Here is a 23,808-nt window from a genome sequence, read left to right as displayed (position 1 = left end):
GTGTCGGATTCATTGAAAATTACCGCATATATAGTCATAGAACAATGCCTGGTGATTACAGATAATCTTTCCAACTGCCCGTTATCAAGGCCATGTTCAGACAGACAACTGAATATACAAACGGCCAGAACCAAAGACAGAGAGGGAGAGAGAGAGAGAAACATCCGAAAGGAAGAGAAAGAGAGAGAATGACCAGTTGTATTAAAAACAGATAACTTCTTTTTCCCCCCTGGTGGGGTTACATGTAGCGCGACATGAACCCAAGATCCCAGTTGAGGCCGTCCTCATGGGTGCGGAACTTGGCTATCAATTTCTGCTCGACGATTTTGCGTTGTCTGGTGTCTCGAAGGCCGCCTTGGAGTACGCTTACCCGAAGATCGGTGGCTGAATGTCTTTGACTGCTGAAGTGTTCCCCGACTGGGAGGGAACCCTCCTGTCTGGCGATTGTTGTGCGGTGTCCGTTCATCTGTTGTCGCAGTGTCTGCATGGTCTCGCCGATGTACCATGCTCCGGGGCATCCTTTCCTGCAACGTATGAGGTAGACAAGGTTGGCCGAGTCACAGGAGTATGAACCATGTACCTGGTGGGTGGTGTCCTCTCGTGTGATGGTGGTATCTGTGTCGATGATCTGGCATGTCTTGCAGAGGTTGCCGTGGCAGGGTTGTGTGGTGTCGTGGGCGCTGTTCTCCTGAAAGCTGGGTAATTTGCTGCGAACGATGGTCTGTTTGAGGTTGGGTGGCTGTTTGAAGGAGAGTAGTGGAGGTGTGGGGATGGCCTTAGCGAGGTGTTCATCGTCATCGATGACATGTTGAAGGCTGCGGAGAACATGGCGCAGTTTCTCCGCTCCGGGGAAGTACTGGACGACGAAGGGTACTCTGTTGGTTGCGTCCCGTGTTTGTCTTCTGAGGAGGTCTATGCGATTTTTCGCTGTGGCCCGTCGGAACTGTCGATTGACGAGTCGAGTGTCATATCCCATTCTTACGAGGGCGTCTTTCAGCGTCTGTAGGTGTCCATCGCGTTCCTCCTCGTCTGAGCAGATCCTGTGTTTTCGCAGGGCCTGTCCATAGGGGATGGCCTCTTTGACGTGGTTAGGATGGAAGCTGGAAAAGTGGAGCATCGTGAGGTTGTCCGTGGGCTTGCGGTAGAGTGAGGTGCTGAGGTGCCCGTCTTTGATGGAGATTCGTGTGTCCAAGAAAGAAACCGATTCTGAGGAGTAGTCCATGGTGAGTTTGATGGAACTTGTTGATGTTATCGTGTAGTCTCCTCAGTGATTCTTCGCCGTGGGTCCATAGGAAGAAAATGTCGTCGATGTATCTGGTGTATAGCATTGGTTGGAGGTCCTGTGCAGTGAAGAAGTCTCGCTCGAACTTGTGCATGAAAATGTTGGTGTATTGGGGTGCAAATTTGGTCCCCATGGCTGTTCCGTGTGTTTGGGTAAAGAACTGGTTATCGAAGGTGAAGACATTGTGATCCAGGATGAAGCGGATGAGTTGTAGGATAGCGTCTGGAGATTGGCTGTTGTTGGTGTTGAGTACTGAGGCTGTTGCAGCGATGCCGTCATCGTGGGGGATACTGGTGTAGAGTGCCGAGACAGCCATGGCGAAGAATCACTGAAGAGACTACACAATAACATCAACAAGTTCCATCCCACCATCAAACTCACCATGGACTACTCCTCAGTATCGGTTTCTTTCTTGGACACACGAATCTCCATCAAAGACGGGCACCTCAGCACCTCACTCTACCGCAAGCCCACGGACAACCTCACGATGCTCCACTTTTCCAGCTTCCACCCTAACCACGTCAAAGGGGCCATCCCCTATGGACAGGCCCTGCGAATACACAGGATCTGCTCAGACGAGGAGGAACGCGATGGACACCTACAGACGCTGAAAGACACCCTCATAAGAATGGGATATGACACTCGACTCGTCGATCGACGGTTCTGACGGGCCACAGCGAAAAATCGCATAGACTTCCTCAGAAGACGAACACGGGACACAACCAACAGAGTACCGTTCGTCATCCAGTACTTCCCCGGAGCAGAGAAACTGCACCATGTTCTCCGCAGCCTTCAACATGTCATCGATGACGATTAACACCTCGCTAAGGCCATCCCCACGCCTCCACTACTCGCCTTCAAACAGCCACCCAACCTCAAACAGACCATCGTTCGCAGCAAATTACCTAGCTTTCAGGAGAACAGCGTCCACGACACCACACAACCCTGCCACGGCAACCTCTGCAAGACATGCCAGATCATCGACACGGGTACCACCATCACACGAGAGGTCACCACCCACCAGGTACATGGTTCATACTCCTGTGACTCAGCCAACGTTGTCTACCTCATACGTTGCAGGAAAGGATGCCCCGGAGCATGGTACATTGGCGAGACCATGCAGACACTGCGACAACGGATGAACGGACACCGCACAACAATCACCAGACAGGAGGGTTCCCTGGACAGGAGGACTATAACCTGGTGTTGTAAGATTCCTTACATTTGTACACCCCAGTCCATCACCGGTATCTCCACTTCATGCCTAAATATATGTGCAGAGCTTGGCTTATCAACCTGCAATCACTGATTCCATCAGATAGTCTGGACCCGCTTTAAACTTTTTTTGATTGCCTTTTTGCCCCCCCAGAATTTTGTGCTTATCAAGGTCAGGGATGCTAGTGATTGGGAATGGAACAACTTCAGGGTCTCTAATTATTAGTGCCAAGCAGACCCAGGTTGGGTATAGTACGGTTAGATGCAGAACAAAGCTCCATCTACACTATTCTAACAATATCACTCAGGTAGGTCCTGGAGGGAGGGCGAGGCGATTGGGAGGGAGGGAGGGCGAGGTTATCAGGAGGGAGGGCAAAGAGATCGGGAGGAAGCCTCCACATTCAGGTAAATATTTTTTTTAACAAATTTATCTTCCATGCAGCTTCCAGTGGTCCCTTTAAAGGCAAATGTAAGGAATCTTACAACACCAGGTTATAGTCCAACAAATTTATTTTAAAATCACAAGCTTTCGGAGATTATCTCCTTCGTTAGATGAATGAATGAAAAGGTTCTCAAATCGCATATCTTATACGATGTTGGGACAGCATCACACCAATCAAAAGGTGTCGTTGTTATTCAAACAGGCCAGTCACGGAGAACAGCACGTCCCAGTACACTCGATATACATTGTGTCTTTTACACAGGCAGGCAGAAAGAAACTCAAAATGGCAGAGAGAGAGAGAGAGAGAGAGAATTTTAAAAAACATATAAATTTTTTCCCCCTTTTTGCTGGTGGGGTTACGTGTAGCGTGACATGAACCCAAGATCCCGGTTGAGGCCGTCCTCATGGGTGCGGAACTTGGCTATCAACTTCTGCTCGACGATTTTGCGTTGTCGTGTGTCTCGAAGGCCGCCTTGGAGAACGCTTACCCGAAGATCGGTGGCTGAATGTCCTTGACTGCTAAAGTGTTCCCCGACTGGGAGGGAACCCTCCTGTTTGGCGATTGTTGCGCGGTGTCCGTTCATCCGTTGTCGCAGCGTCTGCATGGTCTCGCCAATGTACCATGCTCCGGGGCATCCTTTCCTGCAACGTATGAGGTAAACAACGTTGGCCGAGTCACAGGAGTATGAACCATGTACCTGGTGGGTGGTGTCCTCTCGTGTGATGGTGGTATCCGTGTCGATGATCTGGCAAGTCTTGCAGAGGTTGCCGTGGCAGGGTTGTGTGGTGTCGTGGACGCTGTTCTCCTGAAAACTGGGTAACTTGCTGCGAACGATGGTCTGTTTGAGGTTGGGTGGCTGTTTAAAGGCGAGCAGTGGAGGCGTGGGGATGGCCCTAGCGAGGTGTTCGTCGTCATCGATGACATGTTGAAGGCTGCGGAGAACATGGTGTAGTTTCTCCGCTCCAGGGAAGTACTGGACGACGAAGGGTACTCTGTTGGTTGCGTCCCGTGTTTGTCTTCTGAGGAGGTCTATGCGATTCTTCGCTGTGGCCCGTCGGAACTGTCGATCGACAAGTCGAGCTTCATATCCCGTTCTTACGGATGAACGGACACCGCGCAACAATCGCCAAACAGGAGGGTTCCCTCCCAGTCGGGGAACACTTTAGCAGTCAAGGACATTCAGCCACCGATCTTCGGGTAAGCGTTCTCCAAGGCGGCCTTCGAGACACACGACAACGCAAAATCGTCGAGCAGAAGTTGATAGCCAAGTTCCGCACCCATGAGGACAGCCTCAACCGGGATCTTGGGTTCATGTCACGCTACACGTAACCCCACCAGCAAAAAGGGGGAAAAAATTTATATGTTTTTTAAAATTCTCTCTCTCTCTCTCTCTGCCATTTTGAGTTTCTTTCTGCCTGCCTGTGTAAAAGACACAATGTATATCGAGTGTACTGGGACGTGCTGTTCTCCGTGACTGGTCTGTTTGAATAACAACGACACCTTTTGATTGGTGTGATGCTGTCCCAACATCGTATAAGTTATGCGATTTGAGAACCTTTTGATTCATTCATCTGACGAAGGAGATAATCTCCGAAAGCTTGTGATTTTAAAATAAATTTGTTGGACTATAACCTGGTGTTGTAAGATTCCTTACATTTGTCCACCCCAGTCCATCACCGGCATCTCCACATCATGGCCTTTAAAGGCAGTTAGTTATGCCACATGTAGACCATGTAGCCCGGCACCGACTGCGTTCAGGGGAGACCAACTTTCCAAAGGGGGCCTCAAACAAGCGTTCGGCTCCTTATTTGAATATACAAAGGGCTTAGCACCTGTTTCAGGCGCAGGCCCTGGACGCCACTTTTTCTGCCTTTGGCGGGCATCACGTTTCCATGTGGAATGTGCCCGTGCACGCCAACTGCCATATTGGATACTTTGGCGCCTGTTTTACATCTGTAAAATGGGCGTGGCGTCAACCAATTTCTAGGCTAGAGTATTTTCAGCAGAATACTCTCTTCCCGCCAGCTGATGTAACAATTCTGGCATAGGTTATAATCTTGTAAGTAAAAACAAATATCTTCATCTTCCCTGATTTTGAAATTGTATGATGAACACATAGCAGCAATAAGCATCAACAAGGGAGAAATGGCAGTAGCATTTAGCCCTTCTTCTAGCTATATGTGATTTTCTTCTTTGCCCAAATCAGTTCTGATTAACGGAGGAGGAATACTATCTCTTTTAGTGGGTAAGAGCAGTGAATTGCTTAGCATGAGGGCATACACACCAAAGAGTCCTTAGTTTGATTACTTAGCTATGGTGAGGTAGCTAATCTCAGCCAGGGTAGCACATGTAAAAAGAAAGACTTACATTCATATAACACCTTTCACGACCTCAGGACGTCCCAAAGCACTGTACAGCCAATGAAGTATTTTTGAAGGGCAGTCACTGTTGTAATATAGGAAATGCGGCAGCTAATTTGCACACAGCAAGGTCCCAAAAACACCAATGAGATAATGACCAGGTAATCTATTTTAGTGGTGTTGGCTGAGGGATAAATATTGGTCAGCACACTGCAATTGGCTTCAGCAACCCAAGGAAAATAAATCAACTAAGGTTTCTCCTCTTGATTGTTATCCAGTGACCACTGCTGGGAATTGTGTGGATATTAAGTAAGAGCAGGATCAGGCACAGCTGTATTATCCTCCGTTGTTCAATATCCTGCTGACATTCAGGTTGGTGACGCAGAATGTCAAAAAAGTACAGGTCGGACAGCCTACCACCTCCTCACCACCCCGAGCACAATTTTCCTCCTCCACCCTACCAGGAAGGCACTCCTTCTCTGCTCACCGCATGCAAATGGAGAAGGGGCTAAGGTCTTGAAAGGATTTCCCTCCTGTACATTCCACTTACCAGTCGGAACTCGATCCCAAAGAGGATAATCCTTGCTTGGTCTCTGACCCCAGCAAGAATCTTCCAAGTTTCTCCAAAAAGCATGCAGGGAGGGCACATAGCATCACAAAACCACTTAGATTGATGGGATGAGTTTTACTATTTTCCTGCCTGCATCATTGTTCCTGATAAACACATGAATTTCCCCAGATCTAAAAATGCTAGCATTATTGTGACTGTCGATATATTTAGAAAAATTAGCCCTTCTTGGTGACCTTGTCTTAGAAATGTAATCTTCATCAACGCCCACTCAACCAACTAGACCCTGCCTTTAGAATAAGCTGCTCGGTCTAATGAAATTAGAAACTCATTACACATTAATAAGCACGAATAAGCTAGTTGGGAATTTTGTACTTCGAGACTAACCGAAGCAGTAGTGGTATGCCTGCATAGTAAGATGTGCCACTGCATTACAAATACTGTTTGAGACTGCTGCTTGCTTAGAATGAGTGGGCAGACCACCGTGATTCTGCTGCCTGTATTGCTTTTCAATTAGAGAAAGATGGACCTCTGAACATATATAAGCACACAAGTACAGAGTTTCACTCACTAGCATCCAAATGTTGGTTAAATATCAATGTTAATAGAGCTAACAATTAGCTCTCTGATAAAACAAAGTACCACGTGAACCAACAAGACTGCTCGGGAACTATTTAAACTTCATGTTGCATGGGTTGCAGTTATACTGCATGCAGTAAAATGGTATGAGACTACCTCCTCCAGGTGATCTCAATCCATTTGCTAAAATACAAAGTGCTGTCAGTTTTGGTAAATTCACACCCAACAGGTACCATAGATTTTGTGCTGATATGAGACCAAAGCTGTCTGTGCACGACAACTGGCTTATAAGTGTTTGTAGACACAGTGCTTATTGAAAACCAGTTTTATAGTTGAGGTTTTGTTAAGCATTAGAGAACCTCGAGTCCTAGTTGGCTAGACCACAGTCACAGTCACTAATATGATGAACCTCCTTCAAGGATTGCAGAGTGGATGTTGTGAGTAAGATGAAAGGTTGAAAAAGATTATAGTAGGGTAGAGTGAGGACATGGAAGGATTTGAATACAAGGACAAGGATTTTAAAGTGTGGGGAATAGGGAACTAGTGGAGGTCTGCAAGGGCAGGGTTGTTCAGTGTGCAGGCTTTGTGAGGATAGGTTACCTACCATGGATTTTTGTGGATCGCACAGTATTGCACAGAGGAAATGTTTTCATTATGAAAGAAGCAGCTAAATCGTTGTTAAAAATATCACAGAGAAACTGACTGTAAAGAAAGTCTTTCCAAGAGTTTAACAGAACAGGAAGATTCTTCCTTTTGTATGGTGCATGTTGCATGTGTTTTAGTTACTAATCTGGGTGTTTCCCCATTGGAAAGAGGAAGTGAGATGGCTGGTTGGTGTCTATGGAATCTCTTGGGTCTGATTTGTGCATGTCATGATGTGGCCCTGCGACTAACTCTACCATTTTTGCTGACTGTGGTAGCCGCTTGATCCTGTCTGCTTTTAGCACATCTTTAATTTGAGTGTATATAGCAGCAGGGGGCGGGGGCCTGGAGAGCATATACAGTATCGAACTGAGAGGCAACAGCTTCATACATGCCTGCTCTAGGCATGCCCTTGCTCCTGGGCTCTGCCTCAGCATGTCCATTAATTTGAATGGAAGCAAATCTATGGGCAAAAATGAACCCTGCATAGTAGCTTGCTCCAAATGATCCTCCAGCAGATAGGTTAGCCTGTTGTATATTGGAACTTAAGGCCTCTATAGCAGGAGCCTGAGCAGTCACAAGAGATACTCTGACTGGGCTTAGGAGCTCCACTGTGGATGGCCTTGGAGCTGCCAAGTGCTCTATTATGGACTTTTAAACGATCATACATAACTACAAGAAGCAGTCAGCAGTCCCTTCAACATTTGCCCTCACACTTTTCAGAATGTTTGGTACATCTTATGACTGTAGAAAACAGTGGTGCGCAGAGAGCATCCCTCTTTTAAGCACAGCTCCCTTGAGCTTAGAATACTAGGCTGTGTAGCTGAGGCAGAACATAAGCTGGTCCTCATCCACTTGTTCCCTGTTCTTCCACTGCCACCATTACCCACTCCTGCTCACTTGTGCTCCGTGTACTACCCACTTCACACTGCTGTACCTCACTGTCTAAATTCCATGGGGTGAATATAACTGTCCTGATGCTTGCACCAGTAGGAGTGAGTGACACATGGTACTATGATGGGCTAGCTGCCTGTAGAGTAGTGAGCGAGTAGAGTGAGAAAAAAGATCATGATGAGGATGGCACTAGCACTGAACTGGGTGAGGCCTCTGACTTTACCCTCTACTAATCAATACCACCTGACATTATAGCCACAATTTGAACCTAATCCACCCAGCGGGAATGAGGTGGGTCCTGGTCAGACATCCATTTTACACCCCGTCCAATTTTACTCTCCACTGACTTCAATAGAGAGTAAAATCAGATGGGGTGTAAATCAGCAATCCAAACCTGCCACGTTCCTGCCGGGTGGGTTAGGTTAAAATCAGGGCCTATATCACTGTTTGGTATTTTTTGATCAATTTTTCCACAGAAAAGATTTGGAAACGAGTAACATGTAAGTGTTGTGTTTTAAAAAAGGCAAGTTCACACAGGTTTAAAAATTCTTCTTACAGCCATGTGCTGCAGCCACTGAGTTAAAGAGGATTTTATATGTTAATGAGCCAGGCATTGAAGATGTATTGATACCACAACTGGAGACAATAGTTAATTCGTTATCATTTCTTAGGCTTCCGATGAACATCCACACCTATTATTGTTGAGATGACCTGTTCACTTCAGCCCAGCATGTTTGCTGAAAATCCACCCTTATGTGGGGGAGATAGCCCTACTGCTGAATCACTGAACAGGGATAAAATCAAAGGGATTACTCACCCACTTCCAAAGTAACCAAAACGAGAGGAAAATTTATGTTCAAGATTAGTCTGGAAAGGGAGCCGACTGAACAAGGCACAATGCATTCATCTTAAGCTCAAAGCTGGTCAGAACCAAAAGAAGTAAATCCCATTAAAGTGGAATATTATATAGAATTACATAGAATATACAGCACAGAAACAGGCCACATAAGTCTCCTCCCACTCTATTCACTTCATCTAACCCTATCAACATATCTTTCTGTTCCTGTCTCCCTCATGTACTTAGCTAGCTTCCCCTTAAATGCATCAATGCTATTTGTCTGAACCACTTCATGTGGTGGCACGTTTCACATTCTCACCACTCTCTGGGTAAAGAAGTTTCTCCTGAATTCCTTATTGGATTTATTAGTGACTATCTTGCTTTAATTTTGCACACTAACCTCTTATGTGGGACTTTATCAAAGGCCTTCTGAAAATCCAAATAAACCACATCCACTGGTTCTCCCTTATCTATTCTACCAGTTACATCCTCAAAAAACTCCAGTAAGTTTGTCAAACACGATTTCCCTTTCATAAATCCATGTTGACTTTGTCTAATCCCGTTGATATTTTCTAAGTGTCCTGTTATCACATCCTTTATAATAGACTTTATTGTAGAACTGCATGTGAAGGAATGGGGGTGAAATTGGTCCACACCAGTAGCACGAAACAGGCCCATAGCGAATTGACAGCCTGTTTTACAGCACGCCCGGTTTTCTTTTCCATTGATGTTAATGGAACTGCGGGCTGCTGATTGGCTACGAGGCTGTTTCGTGCTACTGCTGTAGACCAATTTCACCCCAATATCTCAATTCAGATCATAAGGGGTACGATGGTTACACCAGTGCGAGTGTCTCCAAATGTTCCTCAAGTTCAGCAACTTTGCCACAACCCGTGGCTGATGTGGACATCTCATAGAATCATAGAAGTTTACAACATGGAAACAGGCCCTTCGGCCCAACATGTCCATGTCGCCCAGTTTATACCACTAAGCTAGTCCCAATTGCCTGCACTTGGCCCATATCCCTCTACACCCATTTTACCCATGTAACTGTCCAAATGCTTTTTAAAAGACAAAATTGTACCCGCCTCTACTACTGCCTCTGGCAGCTCGTTCCAGAAACACCCACCTCGTACAAATTCTGAATAACACAGATTTTGGTTGTGCTGTCACAATAAATGGACAGAAAGTCAAATAACTGAAAGTAGTTTCACTCAACTGGCCTCTCAAAACTCAATTACTTCTCATTTGTACAGTCTACTTAAATTCATTTGAACAAAATAGAAAGCACAACAAACAACTCATTCAAAAACATGCATCACTTTCAAAGCAGCCAATCAATGAAAAATCACATACAGCTACCAGCACTTTTGCACTAATTAATAGCTAATTTGTCAATTAAGCCAGTCCAGTCAGTACTTCAAAAAGAACTCCAAGTTAACAGTCCAAAATTTAGAATTTACCTACTCACGCATTCCATTTCAGGTCAAATTCCCTCAGCTCACGCTCAAAACCTAAAGAATCTAATCACAAAAAGAAACTTGGACTCAGTTTTCCTTTCCTCCTTCAATCTATAGGATTTTAAAAACTTGGAATCCCATCTTCTGTCACATTCTTTTCAACCTTAGTGCTATTCCACACTGTGGGTTGCTTTTGCCTAGGTTTGTTAATAAAGACAAAGCATCTTTGGTGCTTAAGATACCAAACAAAAAGTATTTGTTTTCTAGATCATAATTTGGTTTGATTTTTAAATCATGATGGTATATAAATATTAAGTAATTATCAAGTAAGTGATACTTATTTGCATTCACTGATGTGGACCACCTATACAACTCACCTATTAGTACCAAAAGAGCTTAAGTCTCTGACTTCACGTGGCATGGTCTCCATGCAAACTCATGTTCACTTCTCTCCAAAGGTATTTGGCTGCCATCTTGAAAATCTTCTTACTGGTGAATTGAAATAAAATTATCGTGAACAAATGCAGAAACACATCATTTGACATAATTATCACACAGTTAATTATTTTGCTGTTTAATTTTATTTAAATTAGACAAAAGTTAAAAATCTTATTCCAGTTAAAACTATACCTCCCTGCTCAGTGCAGACAGCTCTATAGGTGATGAATGATATAATGAAAGACACAAACATGCACAGTGCCTTTCACTGAGCTGCTTAAGTATGGAGTTAGAACACAAGTGATGAGAAGCACCAGTAAGATAGTGAACCACAGAAGATTACAGTGCAAAAGGAGACCATTCAGCCCATCATGTATGTGCTGGTTCTTTTGATATTTATAGAAAATACCAGAAATTCAGCAAAATTAACTACTGAAAGGAGCCCATCACCTCTACCACGGAGAATGACAAGAGCAGCAATGTCATGGGAACACCATCACGTTCAAGTTCAATTCCAAGTCATACACCATCCTGACTGGGACATATATCATTCTTCCTTCATTGTGCTGGGTCAGAATCCTGGAATTCCCTACCTAACAACATTGTGGGATCACCATCACCAAGTGGACTGCAGTGGTTCGAGCAGAAGGCCCATCAGCATCTTCTCGGGGCAACCAGGAGTGGGCAATAAATGCATCACCCCATCCAGAGAACAAATATTTTTAAAAATCAGACTGCTAAAATGTTTTTGCAAAAACTTTGAAAGTAAAAGTGAACAGTTAGTGATGTGATTGTGCAACAGCATGACTTTTTATGTCTGCATTAAATATACTTTTAACAGTTGCTTAATATATTAAAAGATCTCCATGAAAAATAACCAACAGTGCAGTTAATGTGCAAACATTCACAGCAGCTAATATAGTGAAAGCAGGAATGGAATTCTTGGAGCAAATAGGTCTTGCCCCTTTCAGGAGCCGAGTCTGCTGAAAAGTGCCATTAACAAGCATGGCACTCCTTTAAAAAAGCATCCTGATCGTGGAGTTTTTCTCTTCTAATAGCTGCACAGCTGGAGGTTTTGCATTTTTTTGCAACTTACTGCAATATTACAGATCTTTTGTTAGAAGATCCTGAAGAATAACTTTATTACAAGCATTCATAGCTGAGATAATTTCTATCATCCTAAATTGCTGTTTCAGAAAGGGATCAACACAACACGTTGCATTTATATAGCGTGTTTAACGATGTAAAACGTCCCAAGGTGCTTCACAGAAACATTATCAGACAAAATTTGACACAATGCCACATAAGGAGACAGGTGACTAAAAGCTTGGTCAAAGAGGTAGGTTTTAAGGAGTGTCTTAAAGGAGGATAGAGAGGTAGAGAGGCAGAGAGGTTTAGGAAGGGAATTCCAGAACTTAGGGTCCAGACAGCTGAAGGCACGACCACCAATGCAGGGATGCACAAGATGCCAGAATTGGAGGAACACAGAGTTCTCGGAGGGTTGTAGGGCTGGAGGAGGTTTCAGACATAGGGAGGGGCAAGGCCACGGAGGCATTTGAGCACAAGGATGAGAATTTTAAATTTGAGGCGATGCCGGACCCGAAGCCAATGTAGGTCACGAGCACAGGGGTGATGGGGGAATGTGACTTGGTGTGAGTCAGGATACGAGCAGCAGAGCTTTGGATGAGCTGAAGTTTACGGAGATGGGAAGCCGGCCAGGAGAGCATTGGATATTTATCTGGAGGTAATAAAAGCATGAATGAGGCCATTGTTTTCTTTTTCTTCTCAAACATTCTGAGGTAAAGTTCTTGAATTTTGAATCTTTTTGTTGCAATCAAATTATAACAGACTGTTGTAATAGATTCATGCACTAATTGCATAGCAAAGGTATTTATAAAGTAGAGACATATGAGGACCATGCGTGGGACTGACATTGCTGTGAAATTTTGCATCCTATCTCAACGGGAATGCAGTATTTTTTAATTGTTCTATTGTTCATTTTTTAACTTTAGGCATGTTTCCCAAAATGTCAGCAGAGTTTGTTGCAGAATCATCTCCTCGCTTTGGCTCTACCCTGAAGTCTCAGAAAGTGGTCGAGAATGTTGATGTCCAACTCTCCTGCACAGTGTTTGGTAAATAATACAAACTTTTTTGATGAAATTAAACAATGCAATCAGTCTGTACTGTATGTTTCTCAGTGAGGGGATCATGGGTTATCCATTGAAATTGTACTACATTAACATAAGAATTAGGAGCAGGAGCAGGTCATATGGCCCCTCGAGCCTGCTCCACTCAATAAGATCATGGCTGATCTTCTATCTCAACCCCACTTTCCCGCCCTATCCCCATATCACTTGATTCCCTTAGTATCTAAAAATCTATCGATCTCAATCTTGAATATACTCAACAACTGAGCATCCCCAGCCCTCTGGATTAGATTCCATAATCCTTAAAGAGAATGCTTCCTATAATTTGGAGTCTTAACAGTAGCTTTGCAAAGAACTTGGATGAACATTGTTGGGGACCAGGATCCACAATGACCTACTGTGATCTAAAAATAATTGCAAAATTAATAAAAAGGGCCATGCTTGAAGAATTAGGTATTGTAATGGGCTAGAATATCATTTTGACTTTTAACTCTACTGATAGGATTCAAATTCAATCCAGGCGGCTGGGTTAAAGGCATTCTCAATCTCTTGCAATTTTTAAGAGCCTGAGGGAAATGAACCTGTGTTATTGCAGTGATTCGAAATGAATTGAATTGAACAACTGCAAAATAAGCAAACTGCAAATTCAGCAGACTTGAAAGTAAGACACACAGGTCATGCAGATGCACTTTGAATTGCAGATTTTTTTCTGAATGTTAACCTCTCCTGAAATATACTGACTCTTTCTGGGGCAGGGTACCTTAATCAAATGGCCATTCTTCATGTGTAAACTAGACAGGTAGAATACATTGGTTATTAAAAAATAACCAATTCTAACTATCTTAGTTCATGGATGTTCATATTTTACACATAATGTTGAAATCAGCATCTTATTATTATATAATATTAAATATATTTCTAAACAAAATAATATATTTTAAGAACACAAACAAGAAGAGGACATTTGGCCCAATAAGCCAACCTGAAGTCAACCAACCCACCTTTTCACTCTTTCCATGAAATAACTGTCTCCAGAAAAACATCTAGTTGCCCCTTGAACCCATTTATACTATTTCTTCAGTGGCATTCTTTGTAACCTATTCCATATATCCATAGCCCTTTGGGTGAAAATGTTCTGCCTGGCTCCCTTTTTCCATTTAACTTCCTAATTTTTAAATTGTGTTCCCTACTGTTTGAACTCTTCACTATGAGCAAACAATTTGCTCAGATCAACGTCAATATGCTTTTCTCTGCCAGTTCAAAAGTATGCAAATAACTTTCCCCTTCGCTTCATGTTGCTACAGTTTCTCTTGCCTTCTGCTGCAGGCCTTAAATATGTGATTTTCTTTATCTTCCTGCTTATGTTATTCCTCTTCCTCTACATTACTCTTGTTTTTTTTCTTAGCCTCCTGTTTCAACATTTCTAACCAGAACACCCATTCCCTGTCTTTTTTTCTGCAGTTAAACAAGATGCCTCAATTTCTTGAACAAAAGCAAAATACTGCAGATGCTGGAAATCTGAAATAAAAACAGAAAATGCTGGAAACACTCAGCAGGTCAGGCAGCATCTGTGCAAAGAGAAACTGTGTTATCATTGATCTGAAATGTTGTCATTGATTTGAAACAGTTAACTCTGTTTCTCTTTCCACAGATGCTGCCTGACCTGTTGAGTGTTTCCAGCATTTTCTGTTTTTATTTTTGCCACAATCTCTGTCTAAATCTTTCACACTTGTCAACATTCACTCTGTGTTCTGTTACTTTAAATTTTAAATGTTTTAAATTATCTTTGGCCTACACATGCCATTGCGAGATCCATCCAAAATTGCCACCTATGTCACAATTTTCAGTCATTGCACTAAATATTATCTCAGGTTCAGTGAGACCAGTCACTCCCATAAGCAGACCTCACGACTCCAGAGTGCACCTTTTACTGCCCAATGTCCAGTAGCACATCCTGCATAAATGAAGTAGCACACTATGCTCTCATGAAAGGAGACAGTCTCCTTACTGGACCCATATCTCTTGAAAGAGGAATGAATCAACATTACCTATGGTCGTCACCCATTCTATACTAGAGATTGCTTGTGGAAGTTGAACTAGATATATCGCCGTTACATATATATCGCCGTTCCTTCATCATCGCTGGGTCAAAATCCTACCTAACAGCCCCCCTGTGGAAGAACCTTCACCACGCGGACTGCAGCGGTTCAAGATGGTGTCTCACCACCACCTTCTCAAGGGCAATTAGGGATGGGCAATAAATGCTGGCCTTGCCAGCGATGCCCACATCCGATGAACGAATAAAAAAGAAAAATATGTAGTAGAGCCTGATATAAAATACACAAGAGAGGGATTTAACATTTACAGCCTGGGAAGTGATACCTACAGCTAATGGTCAGTGTTTGATTGCTGCTCCACACAAGGGGAGGGGAATAACAGCGGTCTTGGAAAAAAGTTTCAGGAACCACCGACTTTCTTAGAAGCAACTTCTTCTAAGGCTGGGGAATAGGATTCCATCTGATGCATGAATACACTCAGTGTCCACAGCACAGCTGTGGTTTCTATCCACAAGAAAGTGAATCCTAGTGAACCTGAAAATTACTGATCAATCTTGTTGACATCAGTGCTTCCTTGGGTTGTTACGACACACATATTGGATGCTTTAAAGTAGTCAGAAAGGATCATACTACCTTTTAGAGGAGATTGTGGCTTTTTATGAGATCACAGAGCTCAAGGGAACCCACTTAAATTGCTTTAATTTTTTAGTAAGGCTTTCAAGCTCCTGGTTCATGCATCACTCGGAGAAGCCATAAATTATGAGGCTTTGTGGCTGAATCTCAGATTTTATCCTATCTCTGCAATCTCTTCCAAGTATTATGCCTCCACCACGAACACTCCTTTCTTTTGTGTATCCCTCGCCTTTTGTCGCACAACATGGAAGTGAGCCATTCAGTCTATGTCGGCGTTTACCCTCCTGGGATTCTGGTGGCTGCCAAGTTCTGCCTGAACGTAGTCCATCAGGGCCATACTAAAAAAAGTGAAGGCCACTTTAGTGTTTCTTCAATGACAGCAAATTTCTATACAAGTTAAGTTTGCGCTGTATAAGACATGTTCCATCACTTCTGTTTTATGGTTCAGAACTCCTAGGAATGCAACAAAAGAACTACCTCCATCCCACATGCAGGATCCAGCATATCATATTATTTACATTATTAAATTGATCAGCTATTAAACTCGCTGTGTATTACCTTCTAATGGTACAAAAAAATCAAGAGTCAGTTGTAACTTGTAACTACCACTTTATTTTATTAATTAAAATATCTGCAGCCATTGCAGAAAAAAAATATTGTTGGCTTCAGAGGCAGAATTACAGTAGATTCCAAAATGCTGGAAAATGCACAGAGTGTGAAAATTAGATCAAAGTTTCCACACCCCATAGGAAATATATTTTGTGTCTTTAGTGCTCAGGTCCCCTTTCAAATATTTCTGAGTCTGCTACTGCAAAAAACACACTTTTGCATACTTCAGTGTTTCCTGCATTACAATTGATGGATATATTTGGTATACACTTGTAGCTTAAGTTACGGTAAGGCTATGTCCCACTGCACTCTCGATTTAACTACTTTTTTCACATATCTTAAAAAAAGGCCTTTTGGCTTATGTTTTCAGCAGAAATAAAGGAGCAAATTGATAACTGTGATCCCCATAACATGTAAAAATCTTGGAATCCCATGTAGTTAAAACAGAATTTAACTTATTCAGTCACCATACATCAGTGGCCATGGTTGTAGGCTTATTACCTGAGTTGTTGGTTACTTTTTGATTATTATCTTTTTTGGGGTTGTGTCTTTCACATGTTTTCTAGGTTGGCATGTATGTACTTTTTTGGGGGGTATATTATAATTATTTATTTGCTATACAGGGAATCCAGAACCAGAAGTAACCTGGTACAAAGGAGACAAGCAGCTTCCCAAGTTTCTTGGACCTCCTAAATATGAAATGTTAAAGGATGACAAGGTTCACACACTCAAACTATACAGGTGAATGACAGTCTTGCACGGTGGTTGTATAGAGAGTTCCACAGAATTGCAGTCTATCACAGATTTTAATAGACATGTTGGCCTAGAAATTCAATGGTATCGTGCCCATTATTCGGGAGCTAAACTGGCAACTAAGTCTCCAATATGGCTGTCAGGAAGAGTGCGCTCATTGGAAATGAAATTTAAATAAGAAATCCAGGGAAAATGGATAATTGTCAACATTCTAAAAAGCACAGGAGCCAATGTAGATCAGCAAGAACAGGGGTAATAGGTGAACAGGACTATTTCTACCAATGATCACAGAATTCTCTCACACAATCTTCTGGTAAAGCAGAGGCAATGACAATGCAGATCACATGGTCCATTATCTGTATCAGAGGACGATGCATATTGGGAGATCTCCACCCATTTATTCTTCTCATCTAAAACACACTCTTGTGGTGTCTGCCTACTCCTGATCATCTTCCACACAGAAACTGCTGGTACCCATCCTGCAGATGGGGCCAATCAAAGTCATCTTTATGGGCCCATTGAACATCACTTACCACAACACATGCTCTTCTCGTTACAGTTACAATTGAGTCTTACCATGCAGCATTTAGTGTGCGCAGGACATCTCAAAGCCCAGGAGCCATTTCATTTCCACTCCTCTTTATCAATGTATCCACAGTGAGTTTACCAGTAATATTGAGCATCCAATGAAAACTGTAACATTGTACAATATATTTAAGTGTCCTACCGTATCATTAGTTTTACCAAAGTAACTATCATACAACAACAACTTGTATTTAGTGCCTTTAACATAGAAAAACATCCCAGGGCGGTTCACAGAGGTGTAATCAGAAATAAATGCGTGCCAAGCCAAAGAAGGAGATATTTGGAAGAGTAACCAAGAGGGAGCTGGAGAAGTGAAGTGGCTTAGGCAAGAAATCCCAGAGCATGGAGCCTAGGTGGCTGAAGGCACAGCCACCAATGGTGGGGTAAAGGAGGAAGGGAAAACACATATAAGTTGGAGTAATGGAGAGTTTGAAAGAGGTTGCACGATTGGAGGAGGTTACAGTGATAAGAGAGGCAAGGCCATGAAAGAATTTAAACGCAAGGATGACAATTTTAAATTGGAGGCTTTGGGGGACCAGGAGCCAATGTAGATCAGCAAGAACAGGGGTAATAGGTGATCAGGACTTAGCATGGGATAGCATATAGGCAGTAGAGGTTTGGAAGAGCTTAAATGTAAAAGAGGGTGAATAATGGGAAGCCGGCCAGGAGAGCTTTGAAATAGTCGGGTTTGGAGGTGACAAATGTATGGATGAAGGTTTCAACAACAGATGGGCTGTGATAGGGGTGGAGGTGGGCATTGTTACAGAGGTGGAAGTAGGTGGTCTTTGTGATGGAGAGGATATGGAGTCGAGTGGGACACTGAGGTTGTAAATAGTCTGGTTCAGCCTGACAATAGTCAGGGAGAGGAATGGAACCAGTTGCAAGGATATGGAGTTTGTGGTGGGGGCCGAAGATAATGGCTTTGATCTTCCCAGTGTTAAACTGGAGGAAATTGTGGCTCATCAAAGACTCCAATATGAACTTTGGCCCTACGATCTCAAATTCAGAATTTGTCTTACATTTTGGCTTCCCTTACTTATAAATGACCTCTCTCTGTGTCTCAACACCCTGTCATTTTTCATGATAAAATATATGCTCTCATATTCTGTTTACACTCTAACTTGATCTGCACAGCTCAGATGCTAAATTAAAGTTCGACTCTTACTCAAGAACTGTGTAATTTTTTGATCTAATGTTATCCTCAGAATTTATTCATGCGTCTTCGCATGTGGAAAATTCCTGAGACAGCAGCAACTTTCCTTTTAAAATATATTTATCAGTAACAATATCTATTTCCAATCACACAGCATGTGCTATAAATAGGGCTCATGCCCCGCATATGTTGGATAAACCACCTGTTGACTTAGACTTGTAGGGTATTGATTTGAAGTTGGCATCAATCAGTGAAAAATATGTTGGGGTCGAAATTAGTTTTGGCCCATTTTCGGGCCTGAAATAGGCAGCATGCTGGGAACGCAAAGCAGAAACCAGAGGCCCGAGGGCTCTCTCGAAATTAGGCCTTGGACATCATCAGCATATTCTGGCGAGCTGCACATGCCAATCGGGCAACCAGAGGCAGCTCATCAGTTCCACAAGGATAAAGTTGGGCCAGTCAACTCCCTGACAGCGACCCTCAGGTAGGTCCTGGGCGGGGGTGTGGGCGGGGAGAAGACAATCAGGAGGGGAAGGGGTGATTGGCAGGGAGCTGAACGGGGGCCGGCAATGGTCTTCAGGACTGCATTCAGGTCAGTATTAAAAGAAAATGTGTTTTGGTGGCGATCTCTAGCCATCCCTTTAAGGACAGCTGATTAAGCCAGCGCCAGCTGAGTTCAGAGCGTCCCATTTTCAGGAAGGAGGCCTCAAACAGGCCTTAGACCCATTTTTTGCATATGCAAAGGGCCTAACACCTGTTTTAGGCATGGGGTCTGCTTGCCTATTCTGGAGCCTCTACCTGAATGGCAGGTGAAGCACTTCCGGCACGGAATGTGTGCACACACTGCCCACCATATTGGACGCTTAGGCGTCCATTTTACACCTATAAAACGGGCGCAATGTCAATGAATTTCTAGGCCAGTATCTTTTTCTCCAAAGAATTACTATGTTTAGTAACAATTAAAACCTTGATATGCACATCATTTATAGGCACTTCTGCATGATTTGAAAATATGCACTATTTAACCATTCTCCCATCATGCCTCTGCAGGGTCTTTGCTAGGGCAATCCAAAATTAATCCTCTGCTTCAAATATTTATCCAATTTTCTCTCAAACAACTCCCTGTGGCAAAACATTCCATGCTCCAACAATCTTGTTTGTAAAAAAAAAGTTCTACTAACCTCTTCCCTCTCAGTGATAAGTTTACATTGATAATCATTTGTCACTTACTTCCCAACTAGAGGTGGCACAGAGATCTATCTAAGGAAGTGACTTTCTCTAAACCACCTGAAGCCTACCCTTCCCTTACATGCTGATTGGACTGCTGTGCACTTCTAACAGTTTGTGTGTGTGTGTGTATATTATGAATATGTTGAACATCTCCAAGGTGAGGTAACCACAACTCATTTGTGATCTTGTCACTGGTGCGTTATCTGGTCAGCCTCACTAGTAGAATATGAATCACTTCCTAACCATTTCGTTGGTGCTGGGATTGGAATCTCCCAATATTTTGGTCCATCAGTTTGTTCTGGGGGTCAAATCAATCCAGTCAGACCGATATATTGCATCAAAGTTATATTATATCTTAGTTCCAATAGTTGTACATCTCTAAGGTCCCTTTGGACATATACATTATCTTGGACAGCCATTTTAAACAGTGCTTCTTAGTACACAATCGATTAAATCCATTTGCCAAAAGGACTATTGTATTATCAGAGGATACCAAAACACTGATCATAATTGGGAATTGAACTCTAACAAACAGTTCTCAGGTGGTTTCGTTAGATCACTTACACCATTCATTTCGCTGCGAAATTCCATAAATTTGGGGCTAAAAACCTACCTTTTCTATATCAAAAATAAATCTGACCGTGGCTTGAGGTGACCGACCTGAGTGAGTTCCTTGACACGGTTAATTGTCCAACCTCATCGGTGATTCGTTGCCTGTTTCAGATGTACAGAAGACGACGCAGCGATCTACCAAGTGTCTGCCAGAAACTCAAAGGGGATCGCCATCTGCTCCTCGGTCTTGCAAGTTGGCTTCGTCACGGAAGCTCAGGTAAGACAAAAAATGATGCAGAAGCTAAAAGAAAAAAACGAAGCCAAGAAGACGCTAGAGTCGCGCCCTTCAGAATTGGACAGTCCGAATAGTTGGAGGTGTTACAGCAAAAGCCCAAAGGATGGCATTTCAAATACCGCTGCTAAAATTCACATTAACTCGACTTCAAATCGAGTACAGTCATCGACCGAAGGGGAAGAAGCTGACAACCATACCGCTGAAAGTTTAGAGGAAACCCCTTCTGGAGTTCCGGGTTTTACTTCTGCAGAACAGATGGTCAAACTGGGCGAACTGAACTCTTCATCTGTTCCCTACCTCCCAAGTACGGTCAAGGGGCATCAGCTGAACCATCTCCGAGAGACTGTCGGTGGGTCCCAGGGGTCCCTCCCAGTGGGAGGTCAAAGCCGCAACTCTCGGATGAGCAACTTAAACGGCGCTGGTTCTCCAAAGGGGCACTCGAAAAGTTCAATGAAACTTTCCCAAACGTCTGACGGTGTCTTAACCAGCGAGGGTCTTATTAAAGGCGGCGTCCAGCGATGCAAGTGGGGGTGCCCAGCAAATCTCGGTGGAGACGAGGGGTCTTTAACCCCTGAAGACGAATATTACTTGGACTCGCTGGTGTGCTCTGATATTCTGACTGACCAGGACAAAGCGGTGTGGCAGCACAAGCTGCAGTGTCCCAGACATTTGTTTTTGGCAGAAAGTGATGGCCCTGAAACCGACGAGGTGAAATTGACCTGCTCTCGCCCCCCCGCCCCCCTGGGTCTCACCGAGCCGCCAGTAGAGGCTATAGCTCAGAACATCATCAGTGTCCCTCGTTATCAGTCAAGAGCCACGGCTACAGAGGCTGGGGAAATGCTGTGTTCCGGAGCCAGCTTCCCTTTGGTGGGAATTGCCTCCGGATCGGATAGGAGCGGGGTTGTTCGAAAGGGAGGAGATGAAATCTGCCCGATCTCACCCGAGGATCGCCCCGAGTTGCCCACACTGACCATCCAGGCCGAAATGGCCACGTCGGAAGAGGAAAGTTCAAAGGCATCGTCAGCTTCTTCAAATGGTCTTCAAGAGAACCGCGAGATGATGATTTGCGAAAGGAGAGAGACGCCGTCAATGGGATCGGGGTCAGATAATGTCATCGGTCTGGAAATGTTTGACAAAGTAGCCGAAGTTGAAAGGGAGAAAGTTTTGTATAAAGAATATGACCAAAAACTGTCTAAAGAGGAGGAGGAGGATAATCGGGCGGAGGGACAACTGGAAGCTGTCAGTATTTTGGGTGGAGTGAGTCTTCCAGCTGGCGAACCATTGGATATTGGGGACATGTATACCACTGAAATACTGCGGGATAAAACCGGTACAGGAGGAAGGAGCGGCACCGCCACTGACAGCAGACTTACACACCAGAGCTGCCATCCTGTCAAAACCCCACCAAGTTTGGGAAATGGCTCAACTCCGCCTCTGATGGAGGGAGTCGGTATTCGTAGAAGGGGGGAAGAAATAGAAATTGGTTCCGAGGAGAAAAATGACAGTTCGTCAGGCTGGGTGAGTTTGTACACATTGAACTCTTTGGTCTACACCAGTTCACATAAATTAACTAATGGAAAGCAAATGAAACCACATACAGTGCACAATATAATTTACCCGAAAACAAACCGCAACGCGCTTCAGGATTACGATAAAATAAAAGTTCTAATCTTTCCCAAATTATTCTTCCCTTTAGTACAAATGAATGTCTTACACTCATGAGAGGAAACCGCTGTTCTGGACAGACTTACCTTTACGAGGGATGCATTTAGTTTGTCCCTGCTAAAGCAGTAGAGGATTTAAATCACAGCCCAACAAAAACTTTCCCATTAATAGAATTAAGGTTAAAATTAAAAATTAATCTAGTGCACTACAAATAAATGTATATCTAATATAATCATTCTAATCAAAGCACATTGTAACATATATTGATTGGGTCAAATAACTACTGGTCTATTTAACATACTGATCGCTTTACATAGGAACAGGAGTAGGCCATTCAGCCCTCATGCCTGCTCCGCCATTTGATAAGATCATGGCTGATCTATGATCTAGCTCTATATACCCGCCTTTGGTCCATATCCCTTAAGACCTTTGATTGCCAAAAAGCTATTTATCTCACATTTAAATTTAGCAATTGAGCTAGTATCAATTGCCGTTGGCGGAAGAGAGTTCCAAACTTCTACCACCCTTTGTGTGTAGAAATGTTTTCTAATCTTGCTCCTGAAAGGTCCAGCTCTAATTTTTAGACTGTGCCCCCTACTCCTAGAATCCCCAACCAGCGGAAATAGTTTCTCTCTATCCACCCTATCCGTTCCCCTTAATATCTTATAAACTTCGATCAGATCATCCCATAACCTTCTAAACTCTAGAGAATACAACCCCAATTTGTGTAATCTCTTCTCGTAACTTAACCCTTGAAGTCCGGATATCATTCTAGTAAAGCTACGCTGCACTCCCTCCAAAGCCAATATGTCCTTCCGAAGGTGCGGTGCCCAGAACTGCTCACAGTACTCCAGGTGCGGTCTAACCAGGGTTTTGTATAACTGCAGCATAACTTCTGCCCCCTTGTACTCTAGTCCTCTAGATATAAAGGCCAGCATTCCATTAGCCTTATTGATTATTTTCTGCACCTGTTCATGACACTTCAATGATCTATGTACCTGAACCCCTAAGTCCCTTTGGACATCCACTGTTTTTAACTTTTTACCATTTAGAAAGTACCCTGTTCTATCCTTTTTCGATCCAAAGTGGATGACCTCACATTTGTCCACATTGAATTCCATTTGCCACAGTTTTGCCCATTCACCTAATCTATCAAAATCCCTTTGTAATTTTATGTTTTCATCTACACTGCTTACAATGCCACCAATCTTTGTGTCATCGGCAAACTTAGATATGAGACTTTCTATGCCTTCATCTAAGTCGTTAGTAAATATTGTGAATAATTGAGGCCCCAAGACAGATCCCTGCGGGACTCCACTAGTCACATCCTGCCAACGTGAGTATCTACCCATTATCCTACTCTCTGTCGCCTTTCGCTCAGCCAACTTCCTAACCAAGTCCGTACTTTTC

General features: G+C 43.4%; 1 protein-coding gene and 1 long non-coding RNA gene across 7 annotated transcripts in view; one reads left to right on the top strand and one right to left on the bottom strand.

Moving 5' to 3' along the window:
• LOC137321601 (uncharacterized) lies at positions 1–22,112 on the bottom strand. 2 transcript variants are annotated; one of them, XR_010962871.1, is made up of 3 exons: positions 20,500–22,112; positions 10,659–10,770; positions 1–524 (listed from the first exon to the last, which is right to left on the bottom strand). It is a non-coding gene; the product is annotated as an uncharacterized lncRNA (long non-coding RNA). The 2 variants fall into 2 exon arrangements; XR_010962868.1 differs by lacking the exon at positions 1–524 and adding an exon at positions 10,187–10,344.
• alpk2 (alpha-kinase 2) overlaps positions 1–23,808 on the top strand; it is a 58,209-nt gene that overhangs the window by 1,450 nt on the left and 32,951 nt on the right. For all 5 annotated transcript variants that reach the window (XM_067984021.1, XM_067984013.1, XM_067984027.1 and 2 more), the window contains exons 2-4: positions 12,732–12,851; positions 16,789–16,906; positions 20,610–22,251. In XM_067984021.1, coding sequence (XP_067840122.1) covers positions 12,734–12,851; positions 16,789–16,906; positions 20,610–22,251 — 1,878 coding nt within the window. In that variant the 5' untranslated portion in view covers positions 12,732–12,733. The remainder of the gene's footprint in view (positions 1–12,731; positions 12,852–16,788; positions 16,907–20,609; positions 22,252–23,808) is intronic.

Source organism: Heptranchias perlo, chromosome 1 (genome assembly GCF_035084215.1).
Source record: "Heptranchias perlo isolate sHepPer1 chromosome 1, sHepPer1.hap1, whole genome shotgun sequence".
NCBI classification, from domain to species: Eukaryota; Metazoa; Chordata; class Chondrichthyes; order Hexanchiformes; family Hexanchidae; genus Heptranchias; species Heptranchias perlo.
The sequence above is the reverse complement of the archived record's forward strand: the minus strand, read 5'-3'. Positions and strand labels throughout refer to the sequence as shown.